We start from the raw sequence: 17,512 nt of genomic DNA, 5'->3' as shown, positions 1-17,512 counted from the left end.
ATCTTTGAGCGGGCTCTTAAGCCTTGGGGCTTTCATCGCGAGAATTTACGAGATTAGATGCGGGAGGAGGAGCCGAAAAGTGCCTGACAGTTTTCAGGTAGTTCCGGGCTTAATCTCGGGTTTAATATGCCACATGGGCCCCAGTACGCGTGCGCACAAGTGGCTCCGCCCCTTGGTACAGGGCCGGGTTCCCCATGCTACCTGCACTCCTAACCCGTAGACTGCTGTGCCCCTTGCTGCGGGGTTCGGTTCCCACCGTAGCGTGCCATGGCCTCTGGGATCCGCTCCTCAAGAGAAGATGCGCGGCCGCCCCCTCCTCCCAGCACCTGTCGGGCCTGGGACGTGAGCTTCCTGGTGGCCCGACGGCGACTGGGGGTTACGAAGGCAGGGATGACATGGAGGAGCGTTTTCTGTTCCCCGAGTACGTCCCGGAGCCGGAGCCCGCACCGACCCTAGAAGAGCAGCTGCGCGAGCTGCAGCAGCGGCAGGAGGAGGAGGAGCGACAGAAGCAACAGCGGCAGGAGGAGCGGCGGCTGCAGAAGTTACGGACCAGCCGCCGGGTGCACCCGGTCGTGGGGCACCCGGACCCGACGGTGCCGCGGAGCGGCCTGAATTGCTCGGGCTGCGGGGCGGAGCTGCATTGCCAGGACCCTGCCGTGCCCGGCTACCTGCCCAGTGAGAAGTTTCTTAGCGCGGCAGCGCAGGCCGACGGCGGGCTGGCGCGGACCGTGTGCCAGCGCTGCTGGCTGCTGGTGCATCACCGGCGCGCCCTGCGCCTGCAGGTGAGCCGCGAGCAATACCTGGAGTTGGTGAGCGCCGCTCTGCGGCGGCCCGGACCCGCCCTGGTGCTGTACATGGTGGACCTGCTCGATCTGCCCGACGCCCTGCTGCCCGACTTGCCCGCGCTGGTAGGCCCCAAGCAGCTGATCGTGCTGGGAAACAAGGTGGACCTGCTTCCCCAGGACGCTCCCGGCTACCTACAGCGGCTCCGGGAGCGGCTGTGGGACGACTGTGCCCGCGCCGGGCTCCTGCGGCTCCCTGGCCACTTAGGGCCACAGCACCCCGGCGGGGACGGGCCACCGGACGGGCAGAAGAATTGGAACGCTTCCACCGGGTCCCGCACCGTGCTCAGGGACGTGCGGCTCATCAGCGCCAAGACTGGCTATGGAGTGGAAGAATTGATCTCTGCGCTTCAGCGCTCCTGGCGCTACCGCGGCGACGTCTACCTGGTTGGCGCCACCAACGCTGGCAAGTCCACTCTCTTCAACACGCTCCTGGAGTCGGATTACTGCATCGCCAAGGGCGCTGAGGCAATCGACAGAGCTACCATCTCCCCTTGGCCTGGTGAGCCTTAGGATGCCTGCCCCTTAAAGCCACCAGGGAGTGTCTGGATCCTTCCCTGTAAAAATTCTCTCCCTACTTTGGTCACACCTCTCTTCTGTGTCAGCTTAGTGCTTGAAAAGTTAGTATATGTCATAGTAACTTCCTGATAGAAATATTTGTGTTTCTATCATAGTAACTTCCTGATAGAAATATTTACTTCTATCTTTCGGTCACTGTTCTAGGCACTGGAGATAAACCAGAGAACAAAGCAAAGTTCCTGCTTTCTTGGAGGTTTCTCTTGTGGCTTTACTTTGTATGTTTCCCAGAAAAACCCTTTGACTTTCTAAACCTCCCTTTACCCCTCAATCTTACTCTTCATATCTTGAGTTCATGATATCAGTTTGCCACACATGTTTAACATTTAAATAGTTCACTAATGCAATATGATGTATGGCTTTAGAAGACGTCAATTTTGTGGCTTCAGGGAACTTCTGTGACTGGGAAATGGGTCCATCTATGACCCTGTTTGTATTTAATAGTTGGCAAAATTAATGGCATTATTTGTTCCTTTGAAACCAGTGTTTGATTTTGCTTGGTAAGCTGTTCTTTGCTGTCCTAAACTATGAATTATACACAGAAGTACTTTTATATAGTATGGTGAAGATGGAAAGAAATCAGGCCTGCGGGTTTGGGATTCACCTCCAGGTTGAGCCTGTGAGCCATTCTCTGAATCTATTTCCTCATCTGTAAAGTAAGAATAATTTTGTAGAGGGTTGTCATGAAGGTTAAGTGAAATAAATTACAGTGCCCAAGACAGTGTTGCTCCTTGAAAATATTAGCTTTCCTCCCTTTATTCCCTTGTGCAATGTTTATAAAAATGTATTCTTTGATATTTCAGGTACTACATTAAACCTTCTGAAGTTTCCTATTTGCAACCCAACTCCTTACAGAATGTTTGAAAGGCAAAAAAGGCTAAAAAAAAATGCAAATGAAGTTGAAGAAGATCTTAGTCAGCTAGAACAAAATCAACTTACTCTCCTGAAAAAGCATGGTTATGTAGTAGGTAAGCATCTTCTAGAGGAAAACTCTTGGTGGATCTATGCTCAAATTCTTTGTTGAGCAACCTGAAATACAGCTGTCTGAGGCTAGCCAGTTTTTGCTGGGAGAGACTACTTTTCTCGTTCTGGAATATAGAGGCCCTTTAGAGGCAAGGTGGATGTTTGGAAAGCCAGAGTTCACTGTGCTAAGAAAACTGAGACAGTAGATACTTGGAGAAATGCTGGAAAGGAATCATGAAGCAACTGCCCACCTAGCCATTGTCAGCAGAAGAATTTCCACAAAGATGTAGCCTCGCTCCTTGAAGACCAGTACAGGTTGTTGACTCCATGCAGCAGCTCTAAATTAGATGGTCCCCCTTTCATTGGTTATCTCTTTTCAACCTTCATTTACAAATGCAGTTTGACTTCCACCAGTTCTCACCACCCACCTCCCTCTGATATACACAGCCAGCCACACACTTGATGATCACAAGAGTCTGACTCCCACTGACTTAGAAAGAAAAAAGCAAAGCTATCATTGTAGTCTCACTTACATACCCCATATTAGTCTTCGTAACTTGAGTTGAACATGAGAATTACCTGTCTGGAGTCAAAGGCTTTAAAGGAGTGGCTAATAACTTCAATATAACTTATTCTAGGACGAGTTGGAAGAACATTCTTGTATTCAGAAGAACAGAAGGATGAAGCTGCCTTTGAGTTTGATGCTGATTCACTTGCCTTTGACATGGAAAATGAACCTGTGATGGTTGCAGATAAGTCCACCAAACGAGTAGAACTGACCCCACAAGATGTGAAAGATGCCCACTGGTTTTATGACACCCCTGGAATTACAAAAGAAAATTGTGTATGTATTTGATGTTTTTTAGAAACTTTAGATTAACCTTCAATTGTATGAGTACCGTCTTAATTGACAGAACACAGGAAAGGAGGTATACTTTCCTTATAGACTCAGTTCTGATTCATTCATAGCAACAGTTCAGGAATGAATCTGTATGCCATCAAGTTCTGTATTCCATTTGGTGGGCTTCACTGCTGACACCCTACTTACAGTATTGTGGTTGTTACCTTAGTTAGCAAGACATTTACAGAAGCGTAGATTTTGAGGTTGGAAGAAATCATAAATATCACTGCAGTCCGGCCACCTAGTCCATGCTTGAATCCCCTCTATAACATAGCCATCAAGAGGGCGTCCAGCTTGACCTGAAGTGAGGAGTGACTCACTATCAGCTGAAGCAGTGTCACCTTGCCTCCCAAGGTAACCTATTTGATCTCTGACCTGCTCTTTTTGTGGAGCTGAACAGTCTCCCTGTAACGTATGCCCATTGTTCCTCAAGGTGTATGAAATGCATGCCTGTTTCCCTTGCCAGACTTTGAGGTATTTTAAAGTATGATGTCCTGTCTTTTCCTCACTCTCCCATTTTCTTCTCTTTCATTGGCTCATCCAACTTCCTGAGTACTTCCTGTGCTGACAATCCTGATTCTTTGTCATTATTTCCTACCTATAGACATTATTTCCTCCTCTGAGACAGGCTGTTCATCCATCCAGGCACGTTTTCAGAATGGTTTCTAACTTGTTTTTGTCTGACACTAAGAACTGAATTTCTTGTATAAGTGCCCTCAGATGAGCATAACTGAGAATAGTATTATATATCTTTTTAATCCATGGCAGGATCTCCTGGACACTTTTGATTGTATGGTGTGAAGCTCAGCCTATATCCTACAAACTCAGTAAATGTCACTTTTTATTCATTTGCAGTTTTGATCATCAAATCATTGACGGACTCAAGTGTGCATCTAGGATACAACCTTACCACAGATCTGTAATCAGTTTCCTTTGAATCTGGTTACTGACTAGTTTCTAATTTGCCTAATTATCTCTGTATCTCACCTGTGAAACAACATTGGTTTCTTAGGTACTTTTCCTTCCTTGCCTCATCAGGATCACAGTTTCATTCTCAGAATTGTATTCCATTTGGTGACTCATATCAGAATCATATGGCTCTTTTAATTTTTTTTCCCTCCTAGCATAATTGCCTATGTCCAGTTTTTTCTTCTTTGCAATCCATAACTTCAGAGTAACTGGAGTGCTTTCTAATAATGTTCTGTCACTTTAACTTCAACTCATTTTTCGCTTTTGGACTCAGGTCAGGAATAGCACTTACTTCAGTCATGTATACCCTCTTGTCAAACAGTCAGAAAGGCAAGAATTTGCTAAATATTCTAGCTAGTAGAATGAAACCCTCAAGATTTTAGATAAAAGGTTCTTTAAGGTAGTTGGCTTCTGTATCCATCTATTGATCTATTTGATGCCTTAAACCACTGTCCCAAACCGAGCCAAGGAACTCTGTTGTGAAGTAGAAGTATTAGGGTCTGCTAAAAGGGTTAAAAGGCTTCTTTACTGCAGGTGGCTTTTAATGTGCTTTTTTAAACATAAATGCTGAGCCCCCTTGTGTATTTTCTTCTGATCCCCTCTAGGTAGCACATATTTTATTTCCTTGTTATTTTTCTTAAGAATCAAGTTCACAAAAGTTTTTTTTTCCATTTTTTTATCTTCTCTATTCTTTTTCTTAATCAGATTTTGACTCCATAAATCCGACCATAATCTTGCATTTTCTGACGTTCCTTTTTTATTTTCTTTAATCTATTTAGGAACTCTTCATCCTTCGAAACCAGAGGATTCATAACTTTCTCTCATTTTTTGCTGAGTATTTGGGGGAAATAAGGAAACTGAAGACCAGAATATAGAAAAGGGTTCTTCAACCTCTTTATCTGCTCCTCGAATGCAGAGACCATTTTGCATTTAACATGCATGCTTGCCACCAGGACTCATGGTAGCTTATTTGCCTGACCTTTAGCTGAAAACTGCTGCTCCCTCTAGCCTTAATGGTGAAAACATATTTTCTATTACATCTTCGGATTGAATCATCAGTGTTTTCAGTTCACATGAATTTTAACATTTGGAGGATGCTGCTGACATAAGAAAGTCTCATATTCCTATATATTTATTTTGCTGTTACTCAAGATTAAGTTGTGACACAAGAGTAGAGCCATCTGTAAACTAATTCATTTAGACAGAAAGAATGAATAAATTTTATGTGCAGCAAATTCTCACATACTTTAGTTTATTGTTAAGTCCGGAATATTTTTTCATCACTTTTTATCTTACAGGTAAATTACAATATATTATATCTTCAATAAAAGTTAATTCTCTAAAAATATTTGCCCTCTCCTTCACAGATTTTAAATCTTCTAACAGAAAAAGAAGTCAATATTGTTTTGCCAAGACATTCCATTGTTCCAAGAACTTTTGTGCTGAAACCTGGAATGGTTCTATTTTTGGGTGCTATAGGCCGCATAGATTTTCTGCAGGTAAGGAAAGTCTGTGCCATTAAAAAATGACTTAGTATTGGGATTTATTTTAAGGAAGCAAATATATGAACAAGACTCGCAAAATGTTGATAACTATTGTCATGACTATACGAGGGGTTGATATACGATTCTCTTGTTTGTTTGAAAATGCCTATAATAAAAACATGGGGGGGAAAATGAGGAGGTCTTAAAAACTGTATCTTCAAAAGGATATTGGTGTCCCATAGAGCTTGTCATTAAGATACCGCCCCTATCCTGTGGTATTGTTTCACATGGAAATCATAGGTCAATCAAACCTTTGGGGACAGGGTTAATAGACATTAAGTCAATTCCACATTTCTTTATATCCCAACATATGTATACTTTTATATACATGTTTCTTTGTTTGGTATTGATGTTCATGGCATCATTCTGGGGATTCGAGAGTATCTGTAGAATTGCTCCCCGTTTTGCCAAAGTGAGGAGAAAAAAGGAAAATGAAACATGGATGTGTCCAACAACAGTGAATGCTACTTGCAGGCCATTGCTTTGGCTCATTATTGGGTTTTGTGTTTGTTTATAATTTCTTGGAAATTTAGTCTTACACACTTAAAACCCTTTTACGTTTCTTTAAAGCCCATAGAATGTTAATTTTTTTAAAACTAACTTTACACAGGGACAGTTAAAGCAGACAGTATTTCCTTCTGTTTTTAATAATAGAAGTATCATTCCTTTTTTAAAGGTATCAACAAGCCTACGGAAGGAATCTAGTTTTACATAAAATGTTGAAATGCACCGCTTCTGCCATATTGTGCCCTTATTTTTAGACATTAATATAGTTTGGTAACAGCTGCCATACCAGTACTTACAAAGGGAGCTTGATTGTTTTTTTAATTGTGCCTTTTAATGTGCTGGTTTTGCAAGTTTTTCACTGTGTTAAATAACTTCTTTCTTTCTTAAGGGAACTCAGTCAGCTTGGTTTACAGTTGTGGCTTCCAACTTCCTTCCGGTGCACATTACTTCCTTGGACAAGGCAGATACTGTGTATAAGAAGCATGCGGGTGGTACTTTACTCAAGGTGAGGCGACATGCTTTGATGATCTCATAGTTAGGTTAACATACACCACGACAGTCCTAGAGCCCTGCTAAGAAAGCCTCTGTCGGGCAGAACCATCTTTGTTCTGCCATCAGCTAGTTCTCCTGTCACCTTGTTCTCCTTGAGGAGTTGGCTATAAAGTGAAGTGGACCCTATACGAAAAGGGATGTTGGTTTTAGTTCTTCAGTTGCATTAGCCACTTTTGAACTGCTCAGCGGTCACATCATTGCAGAAAGTGATACTGGATATTGCTGAATCAAGAAAAATTAGAGCCTTTCTCTCAACAGAGGGATGCTACTGGCATCTGCTGGGTGGAGAGCAGCAGTGATGCTAAACATCCTGCAGAGCACAGGACAGCCTCTCACAACAAAGAATTATCTGGTCCACAATGTCAGTAGTGCTAAGGTTGAGAAGCCTTGGTCTGCGTGGAAAAACTCTCCTCCTATAATCCCAGACATTTACAGATTATCCCACCCCTTCGCTCCTGTTCTACTAGCTCTTTTCTTTGAACTGTAAATATGTTAAAATGTCTCTTATCTTTAAAAAACAGATCTCAGTGACCTGTTAATTCCTTCTCTTTACAATCCAGCTTGCTCGTGCTCTTCACATCCCATTCTCTGCAGTCTGTTTGGCCCTTACTGTGCCACTGAAATTGTTCTTACTAAATTCACTGAACACTAAGTGGTGACTTTTTTCAGCTCTTTAACAAGACCTTGTGTGCACACTCTTGGTTAGTGAGTACTGTATAATGGTTAAGATCACTGGAGCCAGATTGGAATCAAATGCCCGCTCTGGTCCACCACTTAACAAAACTGTGTGACTCAAGGCAAGTTTCCTTTACTCTACATCGTGAGGTTGCGGAGAGGACTGAGTTCCAGGGTACTGTTGTAAGTGCTGTGTAAGAGTTTGTGATGGTGGTGGTGGTGGTGGTGGAGGAACAAACATGTTGCAAAAATACCAAGTGCATCCAATGCAGAGCTAATTTAACATTAATTAATGCTCATACAACTGAAAATAAGTCAAAATACAAGATATACATCCACCCTTCAAAGAGGAGAAACAGAAACCTGTCTTGAGATATAAATACCTCTCTCTGGATTTCCTAAGGAAACCAAACAGAAATTAAAATTCCATTGAAATAAGTGCCCTACAGTTAATATTCCAGAGACTTGTAGGATTTGCTGAATGGGTGAGCACATAAAAGCAATTGATAGGATAGGATCTTTTGCTTTTTCTGCACTAGAAGACTTTACTTCTATCACATTTGTTTACTTTTTAGGTGAAATAATACTACACAAGTTGCAAAACAGCTTGAGACTTGCAGGAAAGAAAACTTCCTTAGTTTATATGACATGACTCTCATAAAAACGAACTCTGTTTTGCTCTACCCCATGCATCAGACATCACTGATATTTTCCCAAGCAACAGTCCCGTCTTTTCTCCCATGTGACACAAACGGTTTCTTGAGCTGCCCTGGGACTCATTCTTGCCTCCTGGTTTCCATACTCACCTCCCAAATCAAAGTCAGCCCTGCCTCCTAATTATCTCTGAACCCAGCCTTGTAATTCAAGCTGTAATCTGCTTTCATTAGGCTATTTTTGAGATCCTTAAGTATTTTCCCAGCTTCTAGTTTTTACTGTCCTCCTCCCACCTCCACCCCAGATACACCTACACCCCAAATACACCTCCACAGCCACTAGAGCAGTTCTTCACCAGCATTGTTTTTGCCCCGAGGACACTTGGCAATGCCTGGAGACATTTTTGGTTTTCACAACTTGGTAGATGCCCAGTAGAGGTCAGAGAGGTGCTAAAATTCCTACACTGCACAGGACAGCCTCCCCACGCCCCCGACAAAGACTTGTTCAGTCCAAATGTCATTAGTGCTGAGGTTTGAGAACCCCTGCACTAGAGAGATCTTTCCAAAATAAAAAGCGAGTCACAATATTGTTTTTTAATTCTTACCTCTGTTCCCTTTCCTCCTTATAATCTCGATAGTTCCACATTACTGAGAGAAATCTGAACTGATAGCCTCATCACTAATACATGCACACATAACATACTCTGGGCAATTAAACTGCAGTTCCTGACTCATCATCCTTTTCCCAGTTTTTTGTTTATACATGATACTAACCCAGAATACCTTTCCATTGAGTAACTTCCACCTATTTCTCAAAATATTGCTTAGATATTGCTTCTTCATTAGTTTCCTTGACCAAAACACATTCATTACTTTTTCCTCCACAACCATAGTACTTAATATATGCCTCTCAGCACATGTCTTACCTTGTAATGTGTTTACATGTTATTTCCACCTTCTGATCTCCTTGGGGGCAGGGACCATATTGTAACATCTACTTTTTAGTCCCTAGTGCTAAACAGAGATCTGTTAATGAACAGATAAATGATTATCCAGTTACTTCCAAATCACGGAAACACCTGTGACCAGAAGCTGGGTCTTGTCCATTATACACGTACCCCTGACTTGTAATGAGGTAGGGATTAATCCTTGTGGCCAGCCATACCTGTAAGAGCTAAGGTATTTGGAAGGATGTTGCCTTTATTGCCCAACATTACTCTGTGTAAAGCTTTATGGAGGGCTGTAAAAAGTGTAAACTAATAAAGCAAGAGTCTGCTATCAGGTTACCACCCACATGTGGCCCTTGGCACTGGGAGTTGTAGGCTTCATCTCATCACAGAGCTCCCATGCTTTTCATTTGACCTAGAAGTGATTTGGGGTTTTTTTCAACAGTTAAAAGGGATTTTATTCTTGATCCCTGTACAGAATTATCTTATCAGTGCTTTACTTAGTATTAGTTATAGGGAATTTAATTTGAACTTCAAAACATCTTCGTTTTATCTCAATGAAAGGTTCCAATGGGTGGAGAAGAACGAATGGCAGGATTTCCTCCTCTTGTTGCTGAAGACATTATATTAGAAGGACTTGGGGAAACTAAAGCAGTGGCTGACATCAAATTTTCTTCTGCAGGTAATTTTACACCAAGCACTGTTTTAAAAGGGGAATAGAGTAGCCTGACTGACTCGTAGTATATTTTTATAGAAATGTGCCTTAACTGACATAAGCTGAGTATTTGAAGGCATACTAGTTTATTCAGAAATGCACCCTACTCTGAAAATAAATTTGTACCTTTTCACAAATGCATTGTATACTTTTTTTAAAAGAGTGCAAGAGAACAGTAGCCTCCTTTGGTGCTCCATTTTAAGCTTTGGGTTGTTTTCAATAAGATAGTTGCTAACACCATTTTGTGTTCTGTCGCGTGTCTACATAGGCTGGGTTGCAGTGACGCCTCAGTTTAAGGACAGACTATATCTCCGAGGCCATACACCTCAAGGAACAGTGCTGACCGTCCGGCCCCCTCTCTTGCCACATATCATTAACATCAAAGGAGAGCGCATCAAGAGGAGTGTGGCCTATAAAACCAAGAAGCTTCCTTCCCTTGTGTACAATTTGCAGAAAAAGAAAAAACAGATAAATACATGAAGCTGACCTTGCTCATGCCGAATATGAACTCTATTGAACCTAACTACATACATTGAATTGTATTAAATATAACTATAATAAAGCTCTTCTGCTCCCACCCGTTTTTTTAACTACTCAGGACTGTGCCTATTTGTAATATATTGAGTTTGCAAATACAAGTTATTTTTTTGTAGGGAGTGAGATATGTATGTATCTGTGACCCAAATATACCTGAAAAGGAGTTCTGCTACATTCAAATTTCTCTATTTTTATTGAGACCAGATGTCATTTCCTATTTGGAGTCTAGTTGAGAGGGCAATGTAGAGGTTGGCATATGAAAAAGTGGCAGAAAATCAATTTCTCCAAAATCCATGGCTTCAGTAAGACAGAAGTGAGCAGGTGGTTCCGCGCCATGTAGTCATCCAAGGATCCAGCTGGTGGAACACTCCATGGCTTCCATCTCTAGGTCTGAGGTGTTTGCTCAAGTGGTCATCCTTTCGCAGCGAGGGGGAAGAAAGGAAGAGATGAAGAGCAAGCAGCTTCCCTATTCCAGCGAAGGCGGGGGAAGCTGGAAGTTGCATACATCATTTCACACCGTCCATTGGTCAGCAGTCACATGGCCATATCTACCCACAAGGAAGCTGGGAGACGTAGCGGGAAATGGGGACCATTTCAGATTTTTATTACTTAAGGGAATATGGGTAGAATGGACACTGGAAAACAAGTAGAACTTTACATGATTTTAAAGTGTCCGAAAATCTTAGGTAAAAAAGTATTCGTTATATCTTTCTACCATCCATCTACTCTGCAACTATCAGATCATTTAATATTTGTACACACTGTATAACATTACATCAATCAGAAGTTTTTACCTTTTATTCCTCAATGAATATAATGAACAGTTGGCAAGTCAAGTCCCAGATCCCAAGGTTGAGATAAATGCTAGTGGGATTAGCTGGCCTGAAATGCAGTCAGATCCATGAACTTTCTGTAGACTCAGGTTTAGTATAGACTTAATACTCGTGTTCTCTGTCAATGTGTACCTTCTAACCCCCTTCTCTAAGGGGTAACCCCCTTCACTAAGTGCTTTTAGAATACGTGGTTAATAAATGGTTAAGATGCAACTTGTAAAAACCTGATAGATCTCACTTTCATCGTCTTCCTAAGTGAATACTATTGGCATCCAGAGAAGGTAGTTCTTCATGTGTAAAACTGCATTTAAGTTTCTAGTTCGTCCCTCATCCCCAGATATTAAATGCCAGTAGCAACTCCCCCTACCCCATCAGTTACTGTGACAATCTAAAAGAACCCCTGACGTTTCCAAACCCACCCTCTAGAGGGCAGTAGCTCCCAAGTTGAAATTGGTAGCTGATTTCTAGTTTTTTCATTTTGGACAGAATGAAATATCATTAATTTTACAAATTAAAATTGTGGTCATTATATTTCTATCTACAATTCATAGTTTGGAGCTTAAGCCTGTCTCTTTAGATAGAATGAATAAAATATGGTAAACTTGGTATTTGTAGAGAAGTACAGAACCAAAAAACCGATGCTGTCAACTTCTGCATTACGTATTTTAGGAAGCAAAACATTTCTCCCTCTGTATCTTCTCTAGGCTTTTAGGCCTCTTCACTAGCAAAGATTCTGTTTTTAAATGTTCATAACTTGTATTCTCAAGTCTCTCTTACCTCTAAAATTCAATGTTTTTGTTCTATAAAGCTTGACTGAGGCATGTCTAAAACTGTTCCAAGTTACCTGGCTAGGAGTTTCAAACAGTGCAATTTACTAAGTAAGTTTCAGTTTCCCTGATTATATTAGTTCATCTCTCTGGGTCTTCATTTTCTCACCTGTAGAATGAAGAGATGGCAGTCGATTTTTCTGTCCTAACCTTTTATAATTCTCAGTAAAAAAGCAGGAAAGCCAGGAAAGGGTGGTTCTAATACTTCTCACAAAAAAGACACTCCATGCCTAGACAGTCGAGGACTTCGGCTAGGATCTGATTCTAATTTACTGCATATTCTGCCAACCTAATGTAGCCCAGGATCTCTGCTAGCCTACTCAACTGTTCCACAGTGGATTTTGCTTTAAGAAAGTTCTGTGTTGGTTTCTGAGCTTTAGTCCGTTTAGATTAATACTTCATCCATTAATCTGAATGTAGACTTTCCTTGAATCTGTAATATTTACCCCATGGCAGCATGCAGGAATTAGGAGAGGTGAAATTAAAGTGTCAGGACAGCCCCTCACTTCCATAGAACAGAAGTTGATTTGAGTAGCTGGAAAACAATTAAGCAAGTTAGTATTAGATCTTGGCAGCCTTGGGGTGTTCCATATGTCCTTTCTTTTGTATTCATGACACCTAAAAAACATAAAATATGTGCCAGTAAAGGGCTTTTTGACTTCTATGTGACATAAACTTAAAGTTTTAAGTTATACCTCTTTTTTCCCCTTTAAAAGAGCAGTTTTTCCAAAGTTACAGAGACAAAGTTAAGTGTAACACATTTTGTATTTTTAATCACCATAAATGGCAATCCCTACCAACCATTAGGGCTTTACTATGTAGTTCCCCCAGAGTCTAAATTTGTTACTTGTGACACTCACTTCCCATGACGACCAAGGAGAAGTAGAGTACTTTTGTTTTTTGATCTTTCAGACACTTATTGCAAAATGGAGATCAAGCCGTTTCCTGCAGATGACTTACTTGGAGCTCCAGCTGCGCCAGCTGAGGCAGTTGTTATTGCTTCCCCGAGTAGGCACCCAGCGCTGCGGCGAGCTGCCGCTTCGGAGACAGCCTCCAATCATTTACCCTGGCTTCCCTCCCACTTGGCTCTGCCTCCTGGAGCAATAGCATCATTTCCATTCTTTCTCAGACTGTTCCATTTTCACTTGGCCACTTTCCTCCTCCCAGGGGGATTGTTTTCTCTCCACTGTCAAAGAGTAATGCTTAAACATTAAAAACAAGACTTCAGACTCATGTAAATCAAAGATAGCACCTCTGCCTGCTCTTAATGTCTGTCATATTGTCTGCCCTGTTAATGCCGTAGAGTGGGAGGGGAGTGGTTCAAGATTACTATTTTAACATCATATAGGAATGATTCCTCACTTTTTCCCTTTATGTCAAAGAGCTTCCTTATTCCCTAATTGAGTAAAGGAGTTTCATGATCTTAATATTTCTAAGTACGTTTAGATCAAATTTGAAACACCCACGGCTTGAACCCCCCCGATTCCTGTTTTTCAAAAGCTTCCTTTTACTTCCCAAATAATTCTCAAACTGTACCTTCTGGGTAGTGAACCTAGTGGAATGACGTATTGGGTCTTAATATTCTCATTGGTAGATGCAATAGGTATGATGCTTAATCACAGACGTTCAGTACCTCTGGCCAGTAGCTGCAGTAACGGAGAAAACTGAAGCCACGAAAAAAAGACACACATGCTAAAGAAGACAGAAGGTGATTTGGAAAGTGAAAGACTGCCAAGATAATTTTTTACTGTTCAGTAAGTCCCTGGAAAATAGGCATTCAACACATGAATGAATGAATTAGGATAATGGGGTAAATTTTTTTTGGTTGGTATCTACCTTCCCTGGACAATAGCAAAAGAGCAGACTTACATTTGCTTACTAGTGTTTACACTTTTCTAGGGTTTCTTCCTTTCTTGCATAAAGCCAGTACCTCACAGTAGTACTTCAGACTACTCATAGTAACTGTAATCATGATAGCCCATATATCTTTCTTCTTTTACATTCTTATAATAGCAGCTAGCTCTTGTATTGAGCCAGGCTCTGTTTTAAGTGCTTTACACATAATTAACTAAATCCTTACAACCCCAGGCAGGAAGTATTATTACCTGTTTTTACAGATGAGGAAACTGAGGCACAAATAACTTGCCCAGGGTTACACAATAAGTGAAGCTGTGATTCACATAAACCCAAGTAGTCTAGCTCCAGCATCCATGTGGGTTTTTTAAATTATATAGTAAAACTGACTTGTTTTCCTTTCACTGTAGTTTTATGGGTTTGCATATTTGGACAGGTTCATTTAACCACCACAATCAGGATACAGAAAAGGCCCATCGGCACCCATGTTTTTACCACCACACAGTACTTCTAGATACTAAAACTCATCACAAGTCTAAAGGCAAGAAGTTTTCAACCTTAGGAGGAGAACGTTATCTCAGAAAAGAAAGGTAACCCACTTTGAAGACCTCCAACAGTTAATGACACAATTTCCTCAGAAACTGTAACTGCCCCTTAATTCTTTTTCTAGCTTCCTTTGAATCCTAACAAATCCTACCGAGTATTTCTCAGAGCTAGTGCGTGTGTGTGGATGTATGTGTGTGTGTGGTGTTACTCTTGCTGTCTTACTTTAGCAATGCTACCCAAACCTTAACAAATGTCCCACTGTGATTTCCAGGCCGTCTTCCCATATCAGATAGATTTAAATCGACTGTTTTCATGGCTGGCTGGGAATCTTTTCACATTGCTAGTAAGCTTTGCCAAGTACCACGGACAGATCACAGCATGAGTGGAGATCCTGACCCACAATTCTGATTAATGGTAAATTAGGTAACATGGAAAATCTGGACTGCAAACATCTAAAGAATTATGCAACTGAACTACCATAGGAAAAAAACCTGATTTTTAAAAAAATCCTGGCCCTACTAGTGACATAGAATCAGAACTGGTGGTCCCCATTTACTTATAAATCAAATAGCTTCAAAAACACAATTTGGCCCTGAACTTGTTTAAATGGCCTTGCCTTTCCTACTTGTGTAGCACTAAGCCGGTTTCCTGTTCCTTTTTACATCTGACTTTCACTAAGAGGATCCTGGTTGCCCAATTAAAAGCTTTCAAGTGTCTCCAGTTTCTCTCAGCATTTAACATCTGGCCTAAAAAGATTTATCTTTTTTCCTGTCTTTGACTTGAAACTCTATGGTTAACTAATCCACAGGAAGAATTTGAGAAATGGGGACTACTTTCCTTTAAAATGCCACATAGAAGATGTACTTGATTGAAACACTAGCTAAGGAAAATGTCTTTTCCACAGAACACAGCTATTATGTAAAGCTAATTCTGATAAGCATTGAAAATTTTCAGTATGGGAACTTGGATGAGATTGTTCAACAAAGGAAAATTATGCTTACCAGTCCTATTTACCCACACTAACTCCCTCATTTGGCATGGGGTGAGTCACTTCTAGATAGTTTCTCATTTAATTGGAAATGCTTTTTTTTTTTTTAACTAGATTGAGGTCATGATTAGGTTCGTATCCATTATCTATTGCTGAGTAACAAACCACTCCAAAGCTTGGTGACTTTAAACAGGCATTTATTGGCTCCCTCACATTCTTTAGTTTACGGTGTAATCTAGGCTTAGCTCAGCGGCTCTTCGGCTCTAAGACGACATGCACTTGCAGACTTCACTCTGTATCAGGAGCTTCCGCTGGGGTGGTTGTACCAACCGGCCTTTTTCCATTAGTATCTAGGGTTTCCTCCTCAAGTTGGCTAGTTCAGGCTTGTTCACAAGGTGACTGTGTTCAGGAAAATGAGTGTGAGAGTAGAAGCTGCAAGGCCCCTGGAAGCCAAAGCTCAGAAGCCACACAATGTCACTCTGCTGCATTCTATTGGTCAAAGCAAGTCGCAATGGCAGTACAGATTCAAGCTTATTCTAAAGGATCGCAAAGAATGTGTGGCCATTTTTATCCAACACAAAGTTCCAGCACGTTGAGCACCTTGAGGGAAATGCAGCATAACGTTATGTGTTCTAACGACCTATATAAAGAGAATCCACTATACATCTAAGAAATATGCCAATTTAAAATTCACCTTAGGAATCAGATACATAGCAGCTATATGAGAGAGGAAAAGGGAGAGAAGCTGTGGGATTTTTATTTCATCATAAATCATTTAGGGTATTTTGTTTTTAACTGTGCATGTATTACTTTGGTAAATTTAAAATGAAAATAAAATCCGACAGATTCAAATCTAGGCTATCTCCACTCCTATCCCTCCCCACCCCCAAGGAGCACTGAAGACTGGCAGAAAGCTATTTCGGGAAGTCAGCTAAGAAGTCTCTATGGTGGGGAAGGTACTAAACACCCCTAAGAAATGAAGGATGTCTATGTATCTAAATAGTATCGTATTACTCTCTCCAAGAAGGAAAAGAGAATAGGGACTTTGAGAAGAATCCAAGCTCAGGATCCTTAAGCCGTAGAAACTCTCTTTTTCTGTCTCCACAACCAGGGAGGGGGTGGTCACATGGGGTTGGAAGGGATTTCAGAACCCCTCTTCTAGCACTGGACAACTACCAGCATTTCTGATCTCTGTCCGTCCCCTCTCTACACCTATTGCAGTGCCGCTGGAGCACTGGGCCTAGGCTTAGTCTGGGCAGGAACAGGGCCTGTTTTAAAATGGGGAATCATATTTGCAGTCCCACTTACCCCTAAACCAGTCTTCAAATCAGTGTTTTACTAGAATCTTACGCTGTGGTATTTGGAGATTTGGTAAAATATTAGCATAATTTCTATCCCTTACAGTTCTCCTCAGGAATCCTTGAGGCAGTTTGGGCATTCTAGGTCCCTGGCTTCAATCACATTAAAGAACATTAAAACCTCTTAACTTTAATAACACTCTAACAAGATATCAAAACACACACACATATACACACACCAAAAAAAACACTTCACCTTCTAAATATCTGATATTTTCCAGGGGGGGTTACCCTGCTGTGTCATAGCCTTAGAGGATGGTGAAAGTACAATGGGATTATGTTCAACAAAAGCAGGAACAGGTTAGAAATGGCTGAAATCCAGAAAGAAACTGAACTATCCCCACCAGTTAATGTGAAAACTATCATCAAAATGAAAATTAGGTAAAAATGTTAACATTTAAGATTTCAAGTTTCATAAATTCATATTTTTATACAATTGTTAACTTTGAAAAGGCCACTTAGTTGACACATTTAGGAAAAGTGATCAAATGCCCTGGAAGATTTTGGGATCGGGGACCTGCAAAGATCTCAAAGCATAGACTGATTTTCCAGGCTCTATCAAAAGCACTTCTGGAGTTCACTGACTTGAGACCAAGGCCCTGAGGTAAGTCTGTACCCTTTGCCTTCATCTGCATGGGGTGAACCTGCGCGGGGCTGCTTGCCAGTAAGCCATCTGTTAATCAGCCCGACTCTAGCCAGTATGTTAGTGCAGAGTTTACAGGAAG

General features: G+C 41.3%; 1 protein-coding gene across 1 annotated transcript; it reads left to right on the top strand.

Annotated features, from left to right (window-relative positions):
• The first annotated feature begins 119 nt into the window (after positions 1–119).
• NOA1 (nitric oxide associated 1) lies at positions 120–10,421 on the top strand. The gene is made up of 7 exons (XM_033105543.1): positions 120–1,344; positions 2,222–2,386; positions 3,020–3,225; positions 5,619–5,750; positions 6,691–6,807; positions 9,694–9,811; positions 10,113–10,421. The coding sequence occupies exons 1-7, from the start codon at positions 195–197 to the stop codon at positions 10,322–10,324; spliced, it is 2,100 nt and encodes a 699-aa protein (XP_032961434.1). The 5' UTR covers positions 120–194; the 3' UTR covers positions 10,325–10,421.
• The last annotated feature ends 7,091 nt before the right edge of the window (positions 10,422–17,512 follow it).

The sequence above is a fragment of the Rhinolophus ferrumequinum genome, chromosome 5 (genome assembly GCF_004115265.2).
Source record: "Rhinolophus ferrumequinum isolate MPI-CBG mRhiFer1 chromosome 5, mRhiFer1_v1.p, whole genome shotgun sequence".
NCBI classification, from domain to species: Eukaryota; Metazoa; Chordata; class Mammalia; order Chiroptera; family Rhinolophidae; genus Rhinolophus; species Rhinolophus ferrumequinum.
Note: the sequence above shows the minus strand (reverse complement) of the source record. Positions and strands in the feature narration are given on the sequence as shown.

Excerpts from the sequence above, each read along its gene's own strand:
- NOA1 (XM_033105543.1), top strand. The coding sequence starts at position 195 with ATGCTACCTGCACTCCTAACCCGTAGACTGCTGTGCCCCTTGCTGCGG. Across the intron at positions 1,345-2,221 it reads TACCATCTCCCCTTGGCCTG|GTACTACATTAAACCTTCTG; the intron begins GTGAGCCTTAGG and ends TTGATATTTCAG. Across the intron at positions 5,751-6,690 it reads GCCGCATAGATTTTCTGCAG|GGAACTCAGTCAGCTTGGTT; the intron begins GTAAGGAAAGTC and ends TTCTTTCTTAAG.